Source organism: Sander lucioperca, chromosome 21 (genome assembly GCF_008315115.2).
Source record: "Sander lucioperca isolate FBNREF2018 chromosome 21, SLUC_FBN_1.2, whole genome shotgun sequence".
Taxonomy (NCBI): domain Eukaryota; kingdom Metazoa; phylum Chordata; class Actinopteri; order Perciformes; family Percidae; genus Sander; species Sander lucioperca.
The window spans coordinates 14,258,770-14,276,839 of NC_050193.1; the positions used below are offsets into that span (position 1 = coordinate 14,258,770).

General features: G+C 42.3%; 1 protein-coding gene across 5 annotated transcripts; it reads right to left on the reverse strand.

The window, feature by feature from the left end:
* Nucleotides 1–1,062: 1,062 nt before the first annotated feature.
* On the reverse strand, nt 1,063–17,732 carry LOC116065397 (protein FAM83G-like). 5 transcript variants are annotated; one of them, XM_035996877.1, is made up of 6 exons: nt 17,386–17,731; nt 16,824–17,353; nt 15,225–15,392; nt 10,236–10,360; nt 5,752–9,100; nt 1,063–3,474 (listed from the first exon to the last, which is right to left on the reverse strand). In XM_035996877.1, the coding sequence occupies exons 2-6, from the start codon at nt 17,274–17,276 to the stop codon at nt 2,860–2,862; spliced, it is 4,710 nt and encodes a 1,569-aa protein (XP_035852770.1). In that variant the 5' UTR covers nt 17,277–17,353; nt 17,386–17,731; the 3' UTR covers nt 1,063–2,859. The 5 variants fall into 5 exon arrangements, with proteins under 5 accessions (XP_035852770.1, XP_031176740.1, XP_031176739.1 ...); XM_031320880.2 differs by adding an exon at nt 5,576–5,608 and having other exon boundaries at nt 3,219–3,492; nt 16,824–17,732; XM_031320879.2 differs by adding an exon at nt 5,576–5,608 and having other exon boundaries at nt 3,224–3,474; nt 16,824–17,732.
* Between the last annotated feature and the right edge of the window lie 338 nt (nt 17,733–18,070).

Sequence of the window (18,070 nt, forward strand, 5' to 3'; positions counted from 1 at the left end):
AGACCTCTTTAATAGCTGCCAAATGGTATTTAAAGGGAACGTTTTTCCCATTTTGGTAAATACACTTATTTAATATCTTGCTAAGAGTTAGATCAGAAGATTGAACCACTCCCTACATGTAGGTTATTGTAATAATCCGTACAAAAACTCAAGAGTTAAGACAATTCGTCAATTTATGTTTGGTTATTTTGTGCTAAGAGAGGTTAAAATGATATTAGTTCTCAAATATTTGGAGACGAGCCATGGCGTAACATCCAGGTGTTCTCATAGAGCTTACATCAGGAATAATCAGTAGTTTGTGAAAGTGTGCACATCATCTTCTACCCTGCAATAAAGAGATCTCTCCTTCAGTTTCTCTTCCACTTTTCACATAAACATGCAAATTCAGATGAGCCAATCAGCCGGCGGATGTATCACTTGTCTCTTCTGGCATGCCATAAGCTTTAACAGCATACAGTACATACAACTTTAAACAAATCATGTCAGTAGTTCACAAATTGAAGCTATGAGTTCTTTTACTGTGAAAATAAATTATAAATCATTACACCTGAGCTGCAGATTTTCATGCAACTCACACAAACTCAACCTTTTTTTTTTTTAGGAGGAGCTTCTGTGCTCCATGTCTGCAGGTAACATCGGATACAAATGTCCCTTGGGACCATCTTGAACGTGCTATACTCTTTTGGAAATTTGGTTGCAAGTCACAGCCGTCTCTGACGTGGATTACAGCTCATATCTGCAGAATTGCAGCGTGCTGTGAAGCTTTTTTTTTTCAATCCCTGTTTTCTTTTCATTTCAACACCTCCCTTAGGAGCAGATTGAAAAATCCAACCCAAAACAAAATGATCACAAGCGCTCGCAGAGCCCAACAGTGATATGGAGATTTACTGCAGTCAAATAATGCTGGTTTAGAAGTGAAGAGGCAAACAAACATTTAGCACAGTACACAAATTCATTGTCTGTCTCCCATAACACGATGACAGCCTGGAGCTTCTCTCATTTTGTTGTGTGCGTTGTTTTTCTGTTAAACCACACATGAATTATGTACACATCAGCCATTTCATTGATGCCATCAAGGAGTTTATTTGTCATGCAAAACAGCACCTCTGCCCATTTCCACATTCCTTCAAGGGCACCATCTTGTACACTGTTGTCATAGGACATCTGTATCTGTCTTCAGAGTAATTGGTCCGTCTTGTGTGGTGTTGACTGGGATCGTCTCTAACTTATGCTTTGTTTGGGCACAGACTTCCAGGCGAAAAGCCTTTTGAATGTAAATGGAATATGGTGTAAACAACGAATAAATCAATTGACTGACCCCTTTAGTGTTTCTATGTACAGCACACAATGGAAGAGTACAAAATAACCAGAATGAAGGTCTGAGACATCAAAAAACAATAAGGTGCAATTCTGCATCAACAGTTTTAGCATTCAAATGTGTATTATAAACACTTAAATCCAGAGAGGAGGAGAGACTTGGCTTATTATAGCACAAATGTGGGACAAATACTCCCACTCAACTCATATAAACACAATAAAAAACGCCACTGTCATGACGTTAGCCATTTGAACATTTACTTATTTGTCTGCTCACAGAATCTAAAGTGGTGGTAGAGGATATTAAATCTCTGCAACAGCGGTCTGTAACATTCAGTGTTTTTTTTTTTAGCATTGTTCAGTATCGCACAAAAATACATCTGTAATGCAGTACATTTCATGTTTGCTTTCATCAGGCATGTCAGTGTACCTATTTCAAACTCTATTAATGTGCATTGTAATGACTCCCAGTCACACTGCACATACAATACTGTATGTTGGAAACACAAATTCACATTGACATAGCACTATCCCGAGATACCATACTAACTGTAACCAAAGAAGATCTCCCACATTTCTAATATTTCTGAATGAAATGACAAAAAAAGAGAGGAAAAAAACAAGTAAGTGTTTGATTTAAGGAATTTCATTCAAATCCATATCCGTATCCAGGAATTCAGGAAGCAACTGCTTTTGTTTTTGCACGATCCACAGTATACAAAGTCAAAGCAGCCTATCTAATGTGCAGTATGTAAAAGGCAAACTTCTGGCTTTACATATGATTTACATATGTTCCTGGTGTTCATTTTCTTTGGTCACACAAACAATTGAAACATTTAATATCCAAGTTTTCCTTTGAAAATGGAAAACAACTCCATTATTCAGTTGTTCGATAACTTAGACCAGGTGGGTGAAAAAGCAAAAACTGTGTCATAATTTAGTAGAGGCAGCTATGGTTCAGTTCCAGATGTCCAGGCCACTGGCAGCATCAGAGGTCACAACCTCCTAAATTTCAGCCAGAAAAGGCAGCTGGATTTTCAACATGAAAAGAATTTCAAAAGTTTGAGATGCAGCAATGCGAATAAGAATCATCTCTAAAAAATGAGAAGCCAGGAGAAAAAAAACAAAACACTTATCCAATCACTCTTTGTTTGGTCCAGTAATGGAGCTACGTCCTGCAAAGGTTTCACACTGCCATGTGGAAAACAACTTAAAGTGCATCCTCCATCAGACGAGACAGACAATCCCACATGTCCTGGGTCATAGGTCAAAGTTCGAACATTCACTAAAAGTGTCAGCAAGAAGTAACACTAAGGTTAACGATGGTTAAAAGGTTAAAAGATGCTGCAGAGCCAAGCCTTGGCTGAGCTCACAGGATAGATTATTATTATTTATATTATTTTGGGAATTTGGGAATGTACACACACTGGGGCAAGTCAAGCTTTTTTCTTGGAGGTCTATCTTAATTCTTTATTTTAACATGCCATTTCTTTGGCTTGATGTCTTAAAGTATTAAAAACCAGGATGACTGACGTTACCAGACTAGCTGGAGCTCTTACGTCCCTGTCCCGGAGAGCTGGCTCTGCCTCTCTTGCTCTGTGCTGGCAGCTTGCTCATCTTGTCCTTCAGGCCCTTGAGGTTGTACAGCCTGCTAAAAGTGAAGCTAAATGGAGCAGTTGCTTCTTCCTGCCGACGTGCTTCCTGCGGTGATGTCGTCTGGTTGTGGGAAGGAGGACGGAGCTGCGCCTCTCTGTTAGAGTGTGTGTGGCGAAAGGAGGCAGGGGATTTTGGGTAAGGATGTTGATTCTGCGACTGGCCAGCTACCGTCCTGCCCTGCGCTGCTAGAGGCTGTCGAAAGAGGAGGCTGTGCTGACCGTGGGGGGCTTCGGCTAGCTTCCGCCCTGCTGCAGACCCGACAGCCCTCGCCGTGACTGGAAGAAGGGGTGTGGATGGCGGTTTGCGAGGGGATGAGGTATTATCCAAGACCGGGAAACTACTGTGGAGTGCCTTGCTTTCTGCCTGGTTCAGCTGACGGCTTCCCCAGGGACGAGGCTGGGTGGCTGAGAGGGGTCGAGGGGGTCTGGATGGTCGGGAAGGGGAGGGCCCTCTACTGTCTTGCTGCTGTCCTCGAGGGGTTTTGGGAGAAGTGTGCAAAAGCTAGAGAAAGAGAAGAGACTGGCGATAAGAAGAAATGTATAATGTATGAATAATGAGGTATCAATTAACTGGGGCTTATTATAACACCAATGTCTTATATTGTATTCTGTTATGTGCTGGCTTATCTACAATACAGTGTAACAGGTTTTTGCACTTACAAATGCAGTGCCGAGCGATGGAAAAGAGAGGTACTTGGGTGCAATTGTGAGATCTGTTTTATTGCCGCTCTTGTTAACATTACATGACAGAACGGAGTTAAAACATGCCAGCAACACTTCATTGACTTGTAAGGACTAATGTTAGATAAAAAGCATAGACTCAGTTCAACGGCGAGTGAGTTAAACTACGGCATAAATGTGAAACCATCAATCTTTTACCGATTCATCAATATTGCATCGGTGTGTGACTGCGTGCGGCGCCTCATTAAAAGTATGTCACTTTAATTCACACACAGTCTCCTTGTTCAATAATGAACAAGTATCGTGTGCTTCAACTTAGTGATGCACTGCTGGCATACACAGTTCACAGAAAGATCATTTTGGTTAATGCAGTGAGGGAAAACCTAGCATGACTTTAAAGGTAATTCATATTTATATTTACTTCATGATTAAATACATGAGTCAAACTTGTCACTCAAGGTTAATTTTCATTAAACGTTAATTAGTTAAAAAGGTCAATTAAAGGACAAGTTTGATAATTTGAGAAAAACTCTTGTTAAATTTTTTACATCAGATTGATACCACTCTCGCGTCTGTATGAAGAGGGTTGGGCATCGATTTGATTTGAACAATTCTTACTCCGATTGTTGTTTACGATTACAGTTCTTATCGATTCTTGATTGCGATGCAATGGTGATTTACAGTTATACCGGGCTTTTTTTTTCCACGTAAAATAAAACCACACTTTAGAGCGCCGCTTACTGTTCTTCATACTTGCAACACAACAAGCGCCTCAAGTAAGGTGGCCGCTACGGAGACCCAAACTTGCACGTGTTAAATATGGAACCGATGATCAGATTCGAAACCAAATTTTCCAAACGAGTCCAATAAAAAATCGTAATTTTTTTTTTTTGTTAAAGATATTTTTTTAGGGTTTTTTCTTTTTATTTAGAACAGCTGAAGAGAGACAGGAAAGGGGGGAGAGAGAGGGGGACGACATGCGGCAAAGGGCCTCGGGTTGGATTCAAACCTGGGCCGCTGGCAAGGACTTAGCCTACATGGGACGCACGCTCCACCAGGTGAGCTATAGGCCGCCCCTGAATCGTAATTTGTTCCAAGTTGGAACCGGTTCTCGATGCCCAATCCTATGTATAAAGCTACCGCAGTTAGCAGTTGGCTTATTTAGCTAAGCACAGCGTCTGGAAACAGGGGGAAACAGCTTGCCTGGTTGTGTCCAAATGTAACAAAATCTATCTACCAGCACGTGTAGACTAATGATAACTTGTGTGTTTAATCTGTACAAAAAACATTGGTGTAAAAACGACAAATCATCCTTTTATGGGAGTGTCCTCTTGCCTGGCAACTGTTAAAGCCCCCTGTTTCCAGTCTTTGTGCTAAGCTAAGTTAGCCAGCTGCTGGCAGTAGATTCATATTTTCAGACAGTCTATGCTACAGAAACGTATCAAACATGTATGAGCGGTATAAAAAATCTCATTTCTTTTTCACATCTCACTTTCGGCAAGGAAGCAAATTAGCTTATTTCCCATTAAAATTTTCCTATAAAGCTTAAATCCATCATTTTTAAAACGTATATGTCATTATTATTATATCCTTTAGCATGGTGCAGTGTGGTGAAAAACCGCCAATCAGAATTATCAGTGAATGGAGAAACTTTTACTGCTATTCAGAAATATTTTATCACTTAACACATTAATATTCACACCTTAAATCTAACTTTTTTACTGCCAACATCAAGATAAAATATCTGCACAAATATTATACTTATACTATATTATACTATGATATTGGTTGCATTTTTAAAACTGCTGAATGATGATGATTTCTCTTCCTTTAGCTCAGGTAAACTACTGTCACTACCACGTTTTATGAAATATAAAGAAGTACACTAGGTCCCCCTTAAAAAGTGGGTAAACTGTGCTTACCCTTTACATCACTGGTGTACGCTGAACAGAATACTGCAAAGTTTAGAAATTAGAAAATTAAAGAAAAGTATACATCATTTTAATTAGATTACCTGCACAAGAGCTATTTTTGATGATGAGGAGGACAATTACTTTGAATATAAAGATGCAAACTTCCGCCTCCTTACTGTTCATACCTTCTGTCCATCAGTCTCTGTGGCTGAATGGGGTCTGTCTCTCCTCTCCACACTGCTGGGACCTAACGGCGCCTTGTCAACTGCCTTCTCTTTGTCTGCTCTCTTTTCCTCAGAAGATGCCTTCTTTTGTTGAAGGTCACCTGTGGCCAATTGCTTTAGCTCCGTTCTATCGTTGGTTAATTCTCCTGGAGTCACTCCTCCGTCGACCGCTCTCCCTGCTGCCGAATGGTTCAGCACCATCTTTCTCTTCGGGGGTTGGTATTGGGCCTCCTCGTTTTTTTCTACTGCCTCTTTCGAATCTTTACCTTGTTTAAAATGGTCGGCTGATCTCTTAGCTTCCTCGCTGCCTCTCCTCTCCATGCCCTGGTTATCCCCCTCTGTCCTCCTCTCTGCCACACTCAGTTTCCTCCCCTTTTCATCCTCTTCTCTCCCACCCTCTTCTTCATTTGTGGTTTGTTTTTCCTCCACCATTTTAACTTCCTTCTCAAGTAAAGGAGACGAAGAGGAGACTCTAGCAGGCCTAGATAAACTCTGTGTTTCACTGCTCGAGGTATTCCTGTCTGTAGTGCCGAATGTAGCTGCATGAGTGTTAGAATTTACGCGTGCAGGACTGGTGGTGATGGTTGTATCATTAGGAGTAGTTGTGTGTGTAACGCAAACATGATCCTCTGTCCTCCCGTGGTTGCTGGAAGCTGCTCGCTCCAAAACAGCCTCGTGGAAAGTAGAGTCGTCACATTCGTAATACGAATCCTCTGAGGTGGTGGACAGAGCGGAGTCCGCTCTTGGTGAGAAATACTCGTCGGGCGAAGGCGTGTGAAAGTCTGGAGTGTATGACCGCGGATCCGGCGTGTGCATTCGTGAGTCTGGGGTGGTGGGCTTAAGTGGAAGATACCCGTCTGGAGTTGGAGTGCATATGAGAGCTGTGAGTGAACGTGATTCTCTCTCTGGCGTCATCGAACGTAAGTCTGGCATGAGTTTTTCGGGAAGACGTAAACGCAGGGGTCCTTCAGGTGTGTGTGTGCTTCCCCGTGCTTTAGGAGTTTGTTCTTGAAAGCTGCCATGTGTGTTATGTTTTGCAGCGGGTATGTTGTCTGTTGTGTTGTCTGTGTGGTGTGCCGGTGTGAAACCTGGATTACCTTGTGTGTCTATGACTGATGTGTGTGTGCTGTCACCAGCACTGTCTTTGGATAAGTGTGTGGAAGAAACAGGAGTGTGTGTTGGAGCTTTCATGGAATCCACAGTTTCTAATGTATCTATATATTGTGGCATCAACTCACTATATGATATTCTCTGAGGTACATGTGCTCTTGCAAGGTATGTTTTGCCTTCTGTCACACTCTCACTTTTTTCACTTGGTCCTTTAGAAAACTCACAGCCTGTTAAAGCTCTTTCTGGCACCTTTATCTCTGTCTGTAGTGTGGCTACACAGTCTATCTGTGGGGTTAATTTGCACTCTATCAACGTCCAAGACTTGGGCTCGACATCGTTTGGAATAATTTCTTGACTATTCAAACTCTCTGCCTTTGGCGCATCAGCAATGAAAACATCAGACTGTTCTTCTAAGTTGTTTCCAGCGACAAACTGCATTCTTGCAATGTCATCATGTCGTCCAACTACTTCATTCTTTGTCTCTTGGGAAGTCCCTCTCTGTTTTTGCCGTAGAGCTCCTTCTGTGTTCTCTGCATCTTTCTGGGTTCCTGTCTCGCTTCCACTGTTGTTTGTTGTCTCAGGCAATTTTTCTGGCGATGTCTGCGCCACGGTTGCTACATCGGGCTCATCGTGGACCGCGAGCGGCCCTATGCTCGTCTCAGGCCTCCTGACAACACTTAACTCCGGCAGCTTCTGGCCATTGCCCATGACGCCGCCTTTGATAACTAGCTGGAGCGTACGAGGTTTAGGGATGGGTGGGGTTGAGTTCAAACATGGGGATGGTGAGGAAGAAGGAGGGGGAGGATTGAGAGTTGTAAGAGAAGAGGTGAAAGGAGGAATGGAGGAAGAAGAGCTGATGGAAGACAAAGAAGAACAGGAACCGGGAGTCGTGCTTGTAGTAATGGAGACGTGATTGTTTTCAGAAAGGGAGGTTGAACTGACAGACGGAGAGCACGTGGCAGAAGTAGAAGAGGAGGACATGTGGCTGTTGACGGTGGGAGTCTGGATGTTAGGAGTCATTTCAGAGAAGTTTTGTGGCTGCGTGTGTGATTCTGTATGTGGCAGCACCGTCTTTGTTTGTGTCTGTGATTCTGTGTTTGAGTCAGCGGGACACAGGTGTGAGGCTTGTGTACTGCTCGACTCCAGGACGTGCGAACTGTACACAATATCATGTTGTTGTGTGTTTAAATCACTTTCTGCTTCTTTTTTAGTGTTCGATCCGGGGAGGGTGGTGACAGTTTGTGTGGTGTGTGAAGGCCTCCCAATGGTAGGAGTGGATGCTTTGCTGCTAGATTGGCGAGGTGTGTGTGCATTGAGAGAAAGTGTGGTGTTGTGGCTTGTATCTTGGTTGGTGGGTGTGTCTGAGTGCCGTTTGCTCTCAACATTGAGAGTCTTAGTCGTGCCTTTGTCGGATTCACACTTTGGTCCAGATGCAGGTGATTTTTGTGCAGGTGCCTCTGCTTTGCCTTTGAAGTCACCAGGCCCTGCATTGACTTGTGCTGGCTGTGCTATGCCTACCAGCGACTCTTCAGCCTTTGTTTTATCTTGTGCTAGTTGGAGTTTATTCATCTCCTCATATTTAGCGGTAAACTGTCTGGGCTTGGCGACTTCTGGCAGGATTTCCTTAGGCATGCTGAATGGACTGCTAAACCTGATCGCTTGGCTGGTTTCAAACATCTCAGATCTCTGTAGATGGACCTGATTCGGTTTGCTGGCATCACGAATGTTAATGAACCCAATTACATCACTGGGGGGATCAGGTTCTGGCCAGGTGGGCAGGTATGACATCAAGCATGCTTTCTCTAGATTGGTGAGTCCGGGGTGACTGGAAGGAGTCTCCTGTATGGCTTCTTTGTTAGCCCTACTCCGCCTCCCCTTCTTGGTTTCTGTGTTCTTGGAGTTATTTGGATTTTGGGTTTCTTTGGGGCCAGCAGAAGGGATGGGGCTAGGGTTGCCTAAGGTAACCAGGGCATATTTGGGGCTGTACAGTTTCCTTGCCATATCAGCAGAAAGAGGGGCTACTAAGACTGGCTGTGGGAGGGCCTGCAACTCCGGTTCAGGCTCCGTGGCGACCTTCCGGAGGTCAGCCAAGCTGGAGGTTGAGTAGAGGATGCGAAACAGCCTGTCGAAGGCTTCCACTGTCTGGCCTGTAACCACGGTGATGAGACTTGTGTCCAGACGCGATGACATCCAAGTGAAACTACAGAACATACAGCAAATACAAAGTTAGACTACTTTGAAGTAAAACCAAGCCATTGCAAAACAAACTTAATAAAATAAGTATAAACAGCAATAACTGAACCAGGCTGACAACTGGGGCAACTATGCACGTATGTGGATGGTGAACAGCCTCCAATTAACCTGAAGTGCAGAGCCAAAAGTAAATGCATAATTGTCTAATTACTTATGGCGTTTTTCCATTACATGGTACCTGCTCGACTCGCCTCGACTCTACTCGCCTCGACTCGACACACTGTGCGTCCGTTTTCCATTGCAGATTTTAGTACCGCCTCAGCGTGGCTGGTCGTCTTGCCGGCTCGACGCACACACCAGCGCACAAGTATAAACATCAGACCACTTGAGCTTGTTTTATAGTTCTGTGGAGGCTCCACGCAGAGCTTTCACCGTAGCCTATGTAATATGTGGCCTGTTGTATACATTTGTCAGTTGGTGTGTGCGTCAAGCCAGCATGTGTGTGTGTACGTAGGATGCGGCGAAAGCTCTGCCTGGACTGGAGCCTCCGCAGAACTGTAAACAAGCGGCGCCGTAGTAAACTGCCGTGACCTAACGCGACACACACACAGAACGTTGAAGGTGTGTGTTGTTGCCAGAAGACACATTTTATTTCAGAAGAAGCTGGAGGCAGCAAAAAAACAAACAGGTGGCTAAACTGTTTAAAAATAGCGGGTTTGTTCAGGACACCCCCGTCTGTCGCTTTCACGTCACCTTTTCGGCTCGCCTCAGCTCGCTTGGAACCTCGACTGAGGAGGTACTAAAAAAAGTACCTGTTAGCAGGTACCAGGTACTTTTTTTCGTAATGGAAAACCAAAAAAGGCGAGTAGAGTCGAGGCGAGTCGAGCTGGTACCATGTAATGGAAAAGCGCCATTAGGGACTGGACAGTAAATGCATTTGTTTTTGTTGTACATTGAATACATGTATAACCTGTTTGTCTAGTGTTTAAATAATGCTACTGAACATGAACAGACACAGTACATTCTTTATTCATATCTATCCATGCCACAAACAAAGACAGGCACAGCACACAGAGATAATCTGTTCCCACACACACACACACACACACACACACACACACACACACACAGAGTTCACTGACCTGTACGACCCAGACACAGCTTTGTCGCCATCAATGAACATGAATCTGTGTCCCATTCGCCCTGTGATTTTGGTGCAGGACCGAGTGTAGAACTCTGCTCCATCTGTGCAGCGTACACGAAGGTTCTGTAACACACATTGATAGATGTCATATCTTCTCCAGATTCAGAGCTAACTTTATAACCTGGGACCTGCGTGATGTAGAGTTGCAAAACAATGACAAGGAAAACTAACCAGAAATTGCAATCACAACAAATATTCATAGCATTTAGTATCAAGCATACAAAGAACAAAAGTTATTTTTTATAATTTCATGAGGTGATGTTATCTTCCTTTTGGAATATGTATTGGCTGATTGATGGCCAGGGTACTGTATGTGTAAATAAAATGAAAAGGGCAGGCATGCTGCACAGACCTGTGTACTGTCTTACCAGCATCATCCTCTAACTACTGTAATGTGATTAAAGCATTAGATTATGCTCACAATGACACTTAAAAAGCACATGTTATGTAGACAGAATACCAATTTGGACATACATGTGTTTTAAGCCAAATTTTCTCAAACTATGCTGACGTTTTTCACGTGCACATCTAACCCTAAAAAAAAGAAGTTTTAACAAACTGTAGTCTGTATGTGTAACCCACAACTGTTTGTTAGAAATAGAAATAAGTACTTTTTAATAAAAACTGTGTTGCCATACTTAGACGGTAGGAGCAGTAACGTACCACTTTCCGCCCTAAATTTAAGCACATCGCTCCGCTGTTTCAAACTGCTGATCAATTACACATACCATATCCAATGTATGTTACTCTAACCTCTATCTTTTCTTGCTGCATTTCATACCATGGACCACACCATTCTCGTCAATTTTCTCGACCTTTGTTGTTCTGTGTTGGAGCTTGCCTGCTTTGCTTATCTCTGTCTGACAAACACGGCACATGTACTGTAAAAGATACTTCTGTATCAGGCTTTCCTCCGATTAAAACCTGGTGTCCTGCAGGGCTCAGTTCTCTGTCCACTTAAGATGTTTCCTGCATTGGAATGCAAAAAAGACTGTTGCTTTCTTGTTTGGTCCAGCCAGATGAGGTTGCCTTTTGAAAATGTTTCCATAATCCATGATTTCTTTTTTTGTTGCATAGTGCACATGTAAGCAAAGCCACCCTGATGGGCCTCCAGGTGTGACTGTATAGCTGTAAAGCATTTTTTTTCAATGAGTGCTAACATTTAACTAAAGTTCATGATAATAAATGGATAGTACAGTTCATGGTGCTGTATACCTTTCAGATAAGAGATTACACATGAAAGGTACCTTGAGCTAAACACTTTGTCTATCAAGTCTTTCTCAGTTCTCTCACTCTGACTCACCTCATTTCTTTGTTTCTTCTACCCTCCCTTCTTTTCTTTCTATAGAACAGACTTGCTTACCGACATCTGTACGAAAATACAAAAACCCTTATTGTTCCCTTAGTTTCCCATAATCCATTCTTTGTCCCCAGTTGTTTATTGGTGTTCTCGTAGTCCTTAAAAACTAGGAAACTGAAACATCATGTGATGCAGGTGTTTAGTTTACGTTGGTGATGAGTGAATGGTACATATAGCAGCCCTGCATGGTGTAAATAATAGACTTTGAATATGGGGTTTATTTTGTCCGTTAAATGCAAAGAAATGTGGGATCACAAACCGTTAAACAAAAACTGCAACCCAAAATCCCTATCATTCCAAAATATGGCAAATACATACAATGTGATATGTAAAGTGAAATACAGCTTCAGCATGACTGTGTTGTCTGCCTGACATTGTTTGGTAGTAGATGTCCAGCTCTTGATAGGCTGTTTGAGGACACAATTACTTTGGTTGTTGTGAGTTTAGATTTATTTATCTCATTTGGGGAAGGCCTTTAGGTCCGCTGAAAGACACAACTTCATGAGCCACGTCTGTACAGAGGGGCCAGGTTCTGAACAATGCAGAATGCAGCCAACGTGTTATATAACCAGTTGTCTTGATGCAGCAGATTATTCCTGGTGTGGCTTGTCTCACAGCAGAACATTTTTTTCCCTTCAGCCTTTGGTCACACCCTTAACTCTTTTTCCCTCAGTACATTCCTTTTGCTAACTGATTTGATAAAATCAGCAAATTGCATTTCTCTGCGTGTGTATTCAGCTCTAAACTGTATGTTAAGTGGTTGAACTGTGCCAGAAAGAATTTTATGTGCACAAAATTGCAGCGTGTATAGAGCTATACAGAGAACAACATCCAAACTAACTGAGACACTGCGGATTTGTTCATTTTACAAAAATACTCTCTGTCCACATCCGAAAGGGTCAAGGGTCACTGTTATAGAGTTGAAACCCCCCTCTGACTGAAGAGTAAGAAGAATCTGGCACCTCTTTGCCAAAATACTCATCTCGCCACTTATCTGCTCCTCCTCCCATTCTGTCTATCCACTCCTCCACCTACTACCTCTTGTCACTTATAGTGCACAGTGAAAACTCACATTAGTCACATCTGTCTTCTACTCTTTCTGCGAATCATCCTCAATTCAGCATCCCAGACTTCAGTCCCAGACATATTGGGAGAGTTTGCGTTAGCTGCGTATCACTGTTCCTGATCATAACTGCCACTTGTACAACTGTACCCTGGGCTATCACGTTTTTTGGGATGCCACATAGTAGCCACAGTGACAGGATTCTGTTAGAGACTTGCATAGAAGGATACAGGACAGTTTAATAGGAAGATCCCAACACAGACACAGTATATGACCGAGATATGGATACGCAATGTTTTTATGGCCAAGTGTACTGTAGCTCTAAGTATGCCAGCTGTCAAACACGTCTCGTTGAGCTCCATAAAAACCCTGGATCTCTTTGTTAACACAGCGTTGTGAACAAGTGAACCACACAGCAGCTTAAAAAAATAAATATCACCTATAATGATATTCGCTCTGACTACAAGTGTCAACATGTGACGCCAGAAGAGGCGATTTGGGTTAAAATAACGACTGCTTTGCATGTATTTCTGCAACATTTCTCAAGTGTACCATGCCTGAGCGGTACACCTGTGCTACAGAATATTGTACAAAATGGGAAACCATTCAAGGAAAGCTGTGACACCGGCTTTGTTGTCCTAATGCATAGCCATTCTGTGATCAAACATTTGACTAATTTAAATGTAGGGCAACTTGAGGCCAGAGGGCACAGTGCAGCTGCATTACTGTCGGCAGGTTTGCACACTGTATTTGGGGCCAAAAACATGACTGAGACATCCCTAAGAATGTAAAAAAACAACAAAATACCAGATATTTCAAAAAGCAGGCAGTTGCAATGAGAATACAACAGGTAGAAAACCTCACAGCATTGCGCAAATGCATGTGTGTGTTTCTAGTAACATCTCTTGAGGTCTCTTAAATACAGATTTCTGCTTCTTCAATGTATCACTTCTTCCTTCCGAATACTGATCCAAACCACTATTTACCTCAACAGTAAACTTTGAAAACATAATAAGTCGGGTTGGGAACCTTCGTGGAAATGATCCAACCCCGCCTCTACTGTATACTGGGTTATCTAAATGATTCTCCTATAGGAAGGAGGAACAACGCAGCAGCACTGAAGCAAGCAAGTACAAAGTCTGACTTCCACTTACCAAATACTGCACTGTTAAATGCTAACTATTATTGGCCTGTTAGGGTTGTTGAAATGAATCACTGAATCGATGCATCGCGATGCGGACATGGACGATTCTGCATCGATGCAGTGGTGCCATAATCAATTATTGCCTACTGATGTTGCTTGTTGATTTTCTGGGCGCTGCATCTTTTGTGTTTGCCTTTTGTCTGTTGTCTGCTGTGTTCAGACTCGATTACATTCAGGAAGTGTCTTTTTTAGGAGCAGATACAATAAAAAAGGGGAGTTCATATATATACAACTTTACGAATTTAGTTTATAAAAAACCAAGTGTAGCAATACATAATAATGTTGAGGAGGTGACGCATCGTGATGATATCGAATCAATTCGAATCGTCGACAGGATAATCGTAATCGAATCGTGAGACCAGTAAAGATTCCACCCCTATGGCCTATCATCTACAGAAACATTTTTATAGGCTGACTTGGCACCTTGATTTGACCTTGATTGAAGATTAAGTCAAGAATACAAATCATTGAAGATAGTGTTGTATTTTGTCTTACTTACTTCTACGTGTCCCAACATGCCTAAAATGTGTTTTATAACTCATGTTTTTCATGGTAACCGGCCAATTACGAGAATTATCTATGGTAGAGTGCCAGCTGGGAGGTTTTGCTGGTTGTTATGGAACTCTGGTGAGTGTGTGTGTGTGTGTGTGTGTGTGTGTGTGTGTGTGTGTGTGTGTGTGTGAGAGAGAGAGAGAGACATAGAGAGAGAAAGAAAGAAAGAAAGAAAGAAAGAAAGAAAGAAAGAAAGAGATGACATGTGCTTTCACTTATCCATGCTAATAAAAACCTCTTGACTTCAATTATTTGTCATTCTTTCAAAAGATCATTTGTTCTACAACAGTGCCATGCAGATGTATTTTAGTCAAATGAGGGAATCATTTTCTGCATTTCCGAACATGTGAACCCCCCCGACTATCCAAAGGTCAAAGATTCACTCTCCGTTAGTAAAACATTTACTCTATATAGAATTGGAACTAGGACATTTTATCCTTTCACAATTGGTAATGAACTTTTCACTGGTTATCATGACAAACGCCAATATATGCCTTATTCAGTCTGCCCAACGGCGTGATCTAGAGCAAAATATGGCCAGATTGCCATGCAATTTAGCCGAAGGAATAATGTTACAATTTTCCTAGTGCAAAAGATACATAATAATCCAATTAGAAAATTACCATGGATTTAACTGAGCACACATTTACTCCAGATTGATTATGGTGGATTTCGAGTATTTGACTTCACTTTAAGTACGACTAATCCTTGGTCTTTGATGCTAAACGTCAGAGCGGTGCTGACTCACCTTGAGGTGTCCCGCATGCATGTTGGCTCTCCGACACATGGACAGGAAATGAGGTAGTGTTGTGCGTTCCAACAGGATGTAGACCGAAACCTTCCTCTTGAAACCAGCATCTAGCAAATCTCTGAAGATGTCAACATCGGTGAACACATCCATCACCACTGCTATTACCTGGAGATAAACACGTACAACTTACATTACACACATGGTAAAATCCCCATGACATACATGTCATGCATACACAGTTTATGCATGCAGGTAAGTAAATACATGCTCAAACTTTACATTATGTCGCAGTAGGATCAAGTCTCAGGCTAGGGCTGGGCAATATATCGATATTATATCGATATTGATATATAAGGCTAGATATGATTTTAAATTTTGGATATCGCAATATTGTAATAAAACATAGGTGTTGTCTTTTCCTGGTTTTAAAGGCTACATTACAGTAAAGTGATGCAATTACCAGACTGTTCTAGCTGTTCTGTTATGTGCCTTTACCCACTTAGTCATTATATCCACATTACTGATGATTATTTATCAAAAATATTATTGTGTAAATATTGTGAAAGCACCAATAGTCAACCCTACAATATCGCCGCAATATCGACATTGATGTATTTGGTCAAATATATCGTGATATTTAACTTTCTCCATATCGCCCAGCTCTACCTCAGACGTGACGTCACTGTGAGTATACAGTTTACTCTTTCCTGCCAAGACAAGATTCAAGTTGTTCCCTAGGTTTAAATAAAATCATCACACACACGTTTTCCTGAGCAAAAGAAAATTCTGTAGGAAATAATTAAGGAAGTGATGCACATTTTCCCCATTTTCTCCAATGATATGACCCATATATCTTTTTTTATATCTCTTCAGGAAAATGCCCATTGGATGTTTTAGTCAAGTAACACTAAGAACAGCTGCTTAGAAATAAAAACATGTCACATAAACTTGTGTCTTCGGACGAGTCAGCTGCATGAACTGATATAAGCTCACACTCATGTACATGATAATGCGCATAATCATGCAAATATACAATATAACAGACCATGTTAGTGTGCGGCACTTCTTTTAGTCCCAGATAATAAAGCAGTTTAATCAAGTTGCACTTTACTCTTTATTGTCACATTTGGTCATCAGTCTGTACTCTGACCTCATACTGACTGAGAGCCATGGCTGCTCATGGTAACATTAACGGTACAGTTAATATTTTAAATGGGTAGAGTAGGTCAGGGAAATGAAAATACCAGACTTTCATTCATGCGTAAGCAACACAGAAGAGCACAGATACAGCACAGACAAAGATTGAGATACAAATATATTATATTAAGCAGACAGAGCTAAACAGAGATTAATATTTTCATTACTCAAGTAGGCTATCTCAAATAAGGGGAAAACACCTTCAACTGCTTATAGCCTACACATATGTTTAATTGTAGATTATTATTTTTATGGCTTAATATTGCTGTAGGCCATGTGAAATGAGTTACTTACTGAGAAACTTTAGGATATAGGCCTAGCAGTCTAATTTATTTCTAAAGTGAAAATTAGGGCTTAAACATAGACCTACAGGACATTGCAAATAGTGGCCCAACATACCTTTTGCGCCTGCGCAATCATTTTTCTGACAACCTCTTTGATGTGCGCCTGACCTTCCAGAGGTGGCTGCGCGTACACAGTAGTGCGCGTCACCCCCCGATAAGACACGCTGTCCGGCCAGCCCAGGTCCATCTGCGGGATGGACGTATCCGACAAGTCGGGCCAGTAGTGCAGTGACAGCGGGGGCTCGTCGTCCTCGGCATTCTCAGGGAAGAGCTCCGTGCCCGGGTCATAGGGCTTCACCGCCTCGGCGAGAGTTTCCAACTCCGGGTCCGAAAGGAAGCCGCGCAGGCCGCGAGCCTCCAGGTACTTAACAAACGCCTCGCGACCATCCCGCAGGAAAGTCTCCAGCGCGAGCCGCTGGTCTTCGCAGTACAAGAACTCCGGTTTGGACTCGTGCCTCCGCGGGTTCACGTGGTTATCGTCCAGGCACTGTATCTGGGACAGAGCCATGTCTCCAGCACAAAATAAGGAAACACGTAAACTTTAAAAACCTAAGTTTCACGGCACAGTTCCTCTCCTAAACCTATGTAGACTGTGGGTAAAGAAAGCAGCTTAACATGTTCTAATTGTTCCTCTGTGGTTTAAACAGCTGAGCAGTTTAGCTCCAGACTTGTTACACATAACTTCATGTGGTCCCCTTCTTCGGTTAGCCTTGTAATTCCTTTCACAGGCCATGATGCATTAACACTCCGCCATGTCATTCCCAGTTCCAAATGACCGGCAAGAGAGAGTGAATGAGTGACACCCCGCTGACGGCACCGCCCGACAGGTGTGACCCTGACAGGCAAAGCATCCACCCACACACGAAAAATGCGCACCTTTGCCACGTGACCTGTACGGCTTTCCTATAGTGTGTGTGTGCGCGCTGTGGAACGAGAAGTGACCGGTAGCCTATGAGTTTAAGTTTGGCTGGATAAATAAGTTGATTAACGAGTCCACCCCTCCCTTTTCAAAACCTTAATAAATCATTAGCGTGTCAGTTTATCAAGATGAGGCATCGCATGAAAACCATCAGCAGAACATACATACCGCGCAGTGCCGTTTTACCTGTTCTGTCATGTTTCCTGCCAGGAGGAGAGCCACAAACCAAAAAGAGATCAAAATAAAGCACGTAATTGCTTCGTAGAAAGGAAGAAAAAACAAGATGAAGAGATTAGGATGGGATTAATGGGATCTAAAAACATTAACTGGAGGAAACATACCATATACTCATATTTATTTATTTATTATTATAAAATAAGCAT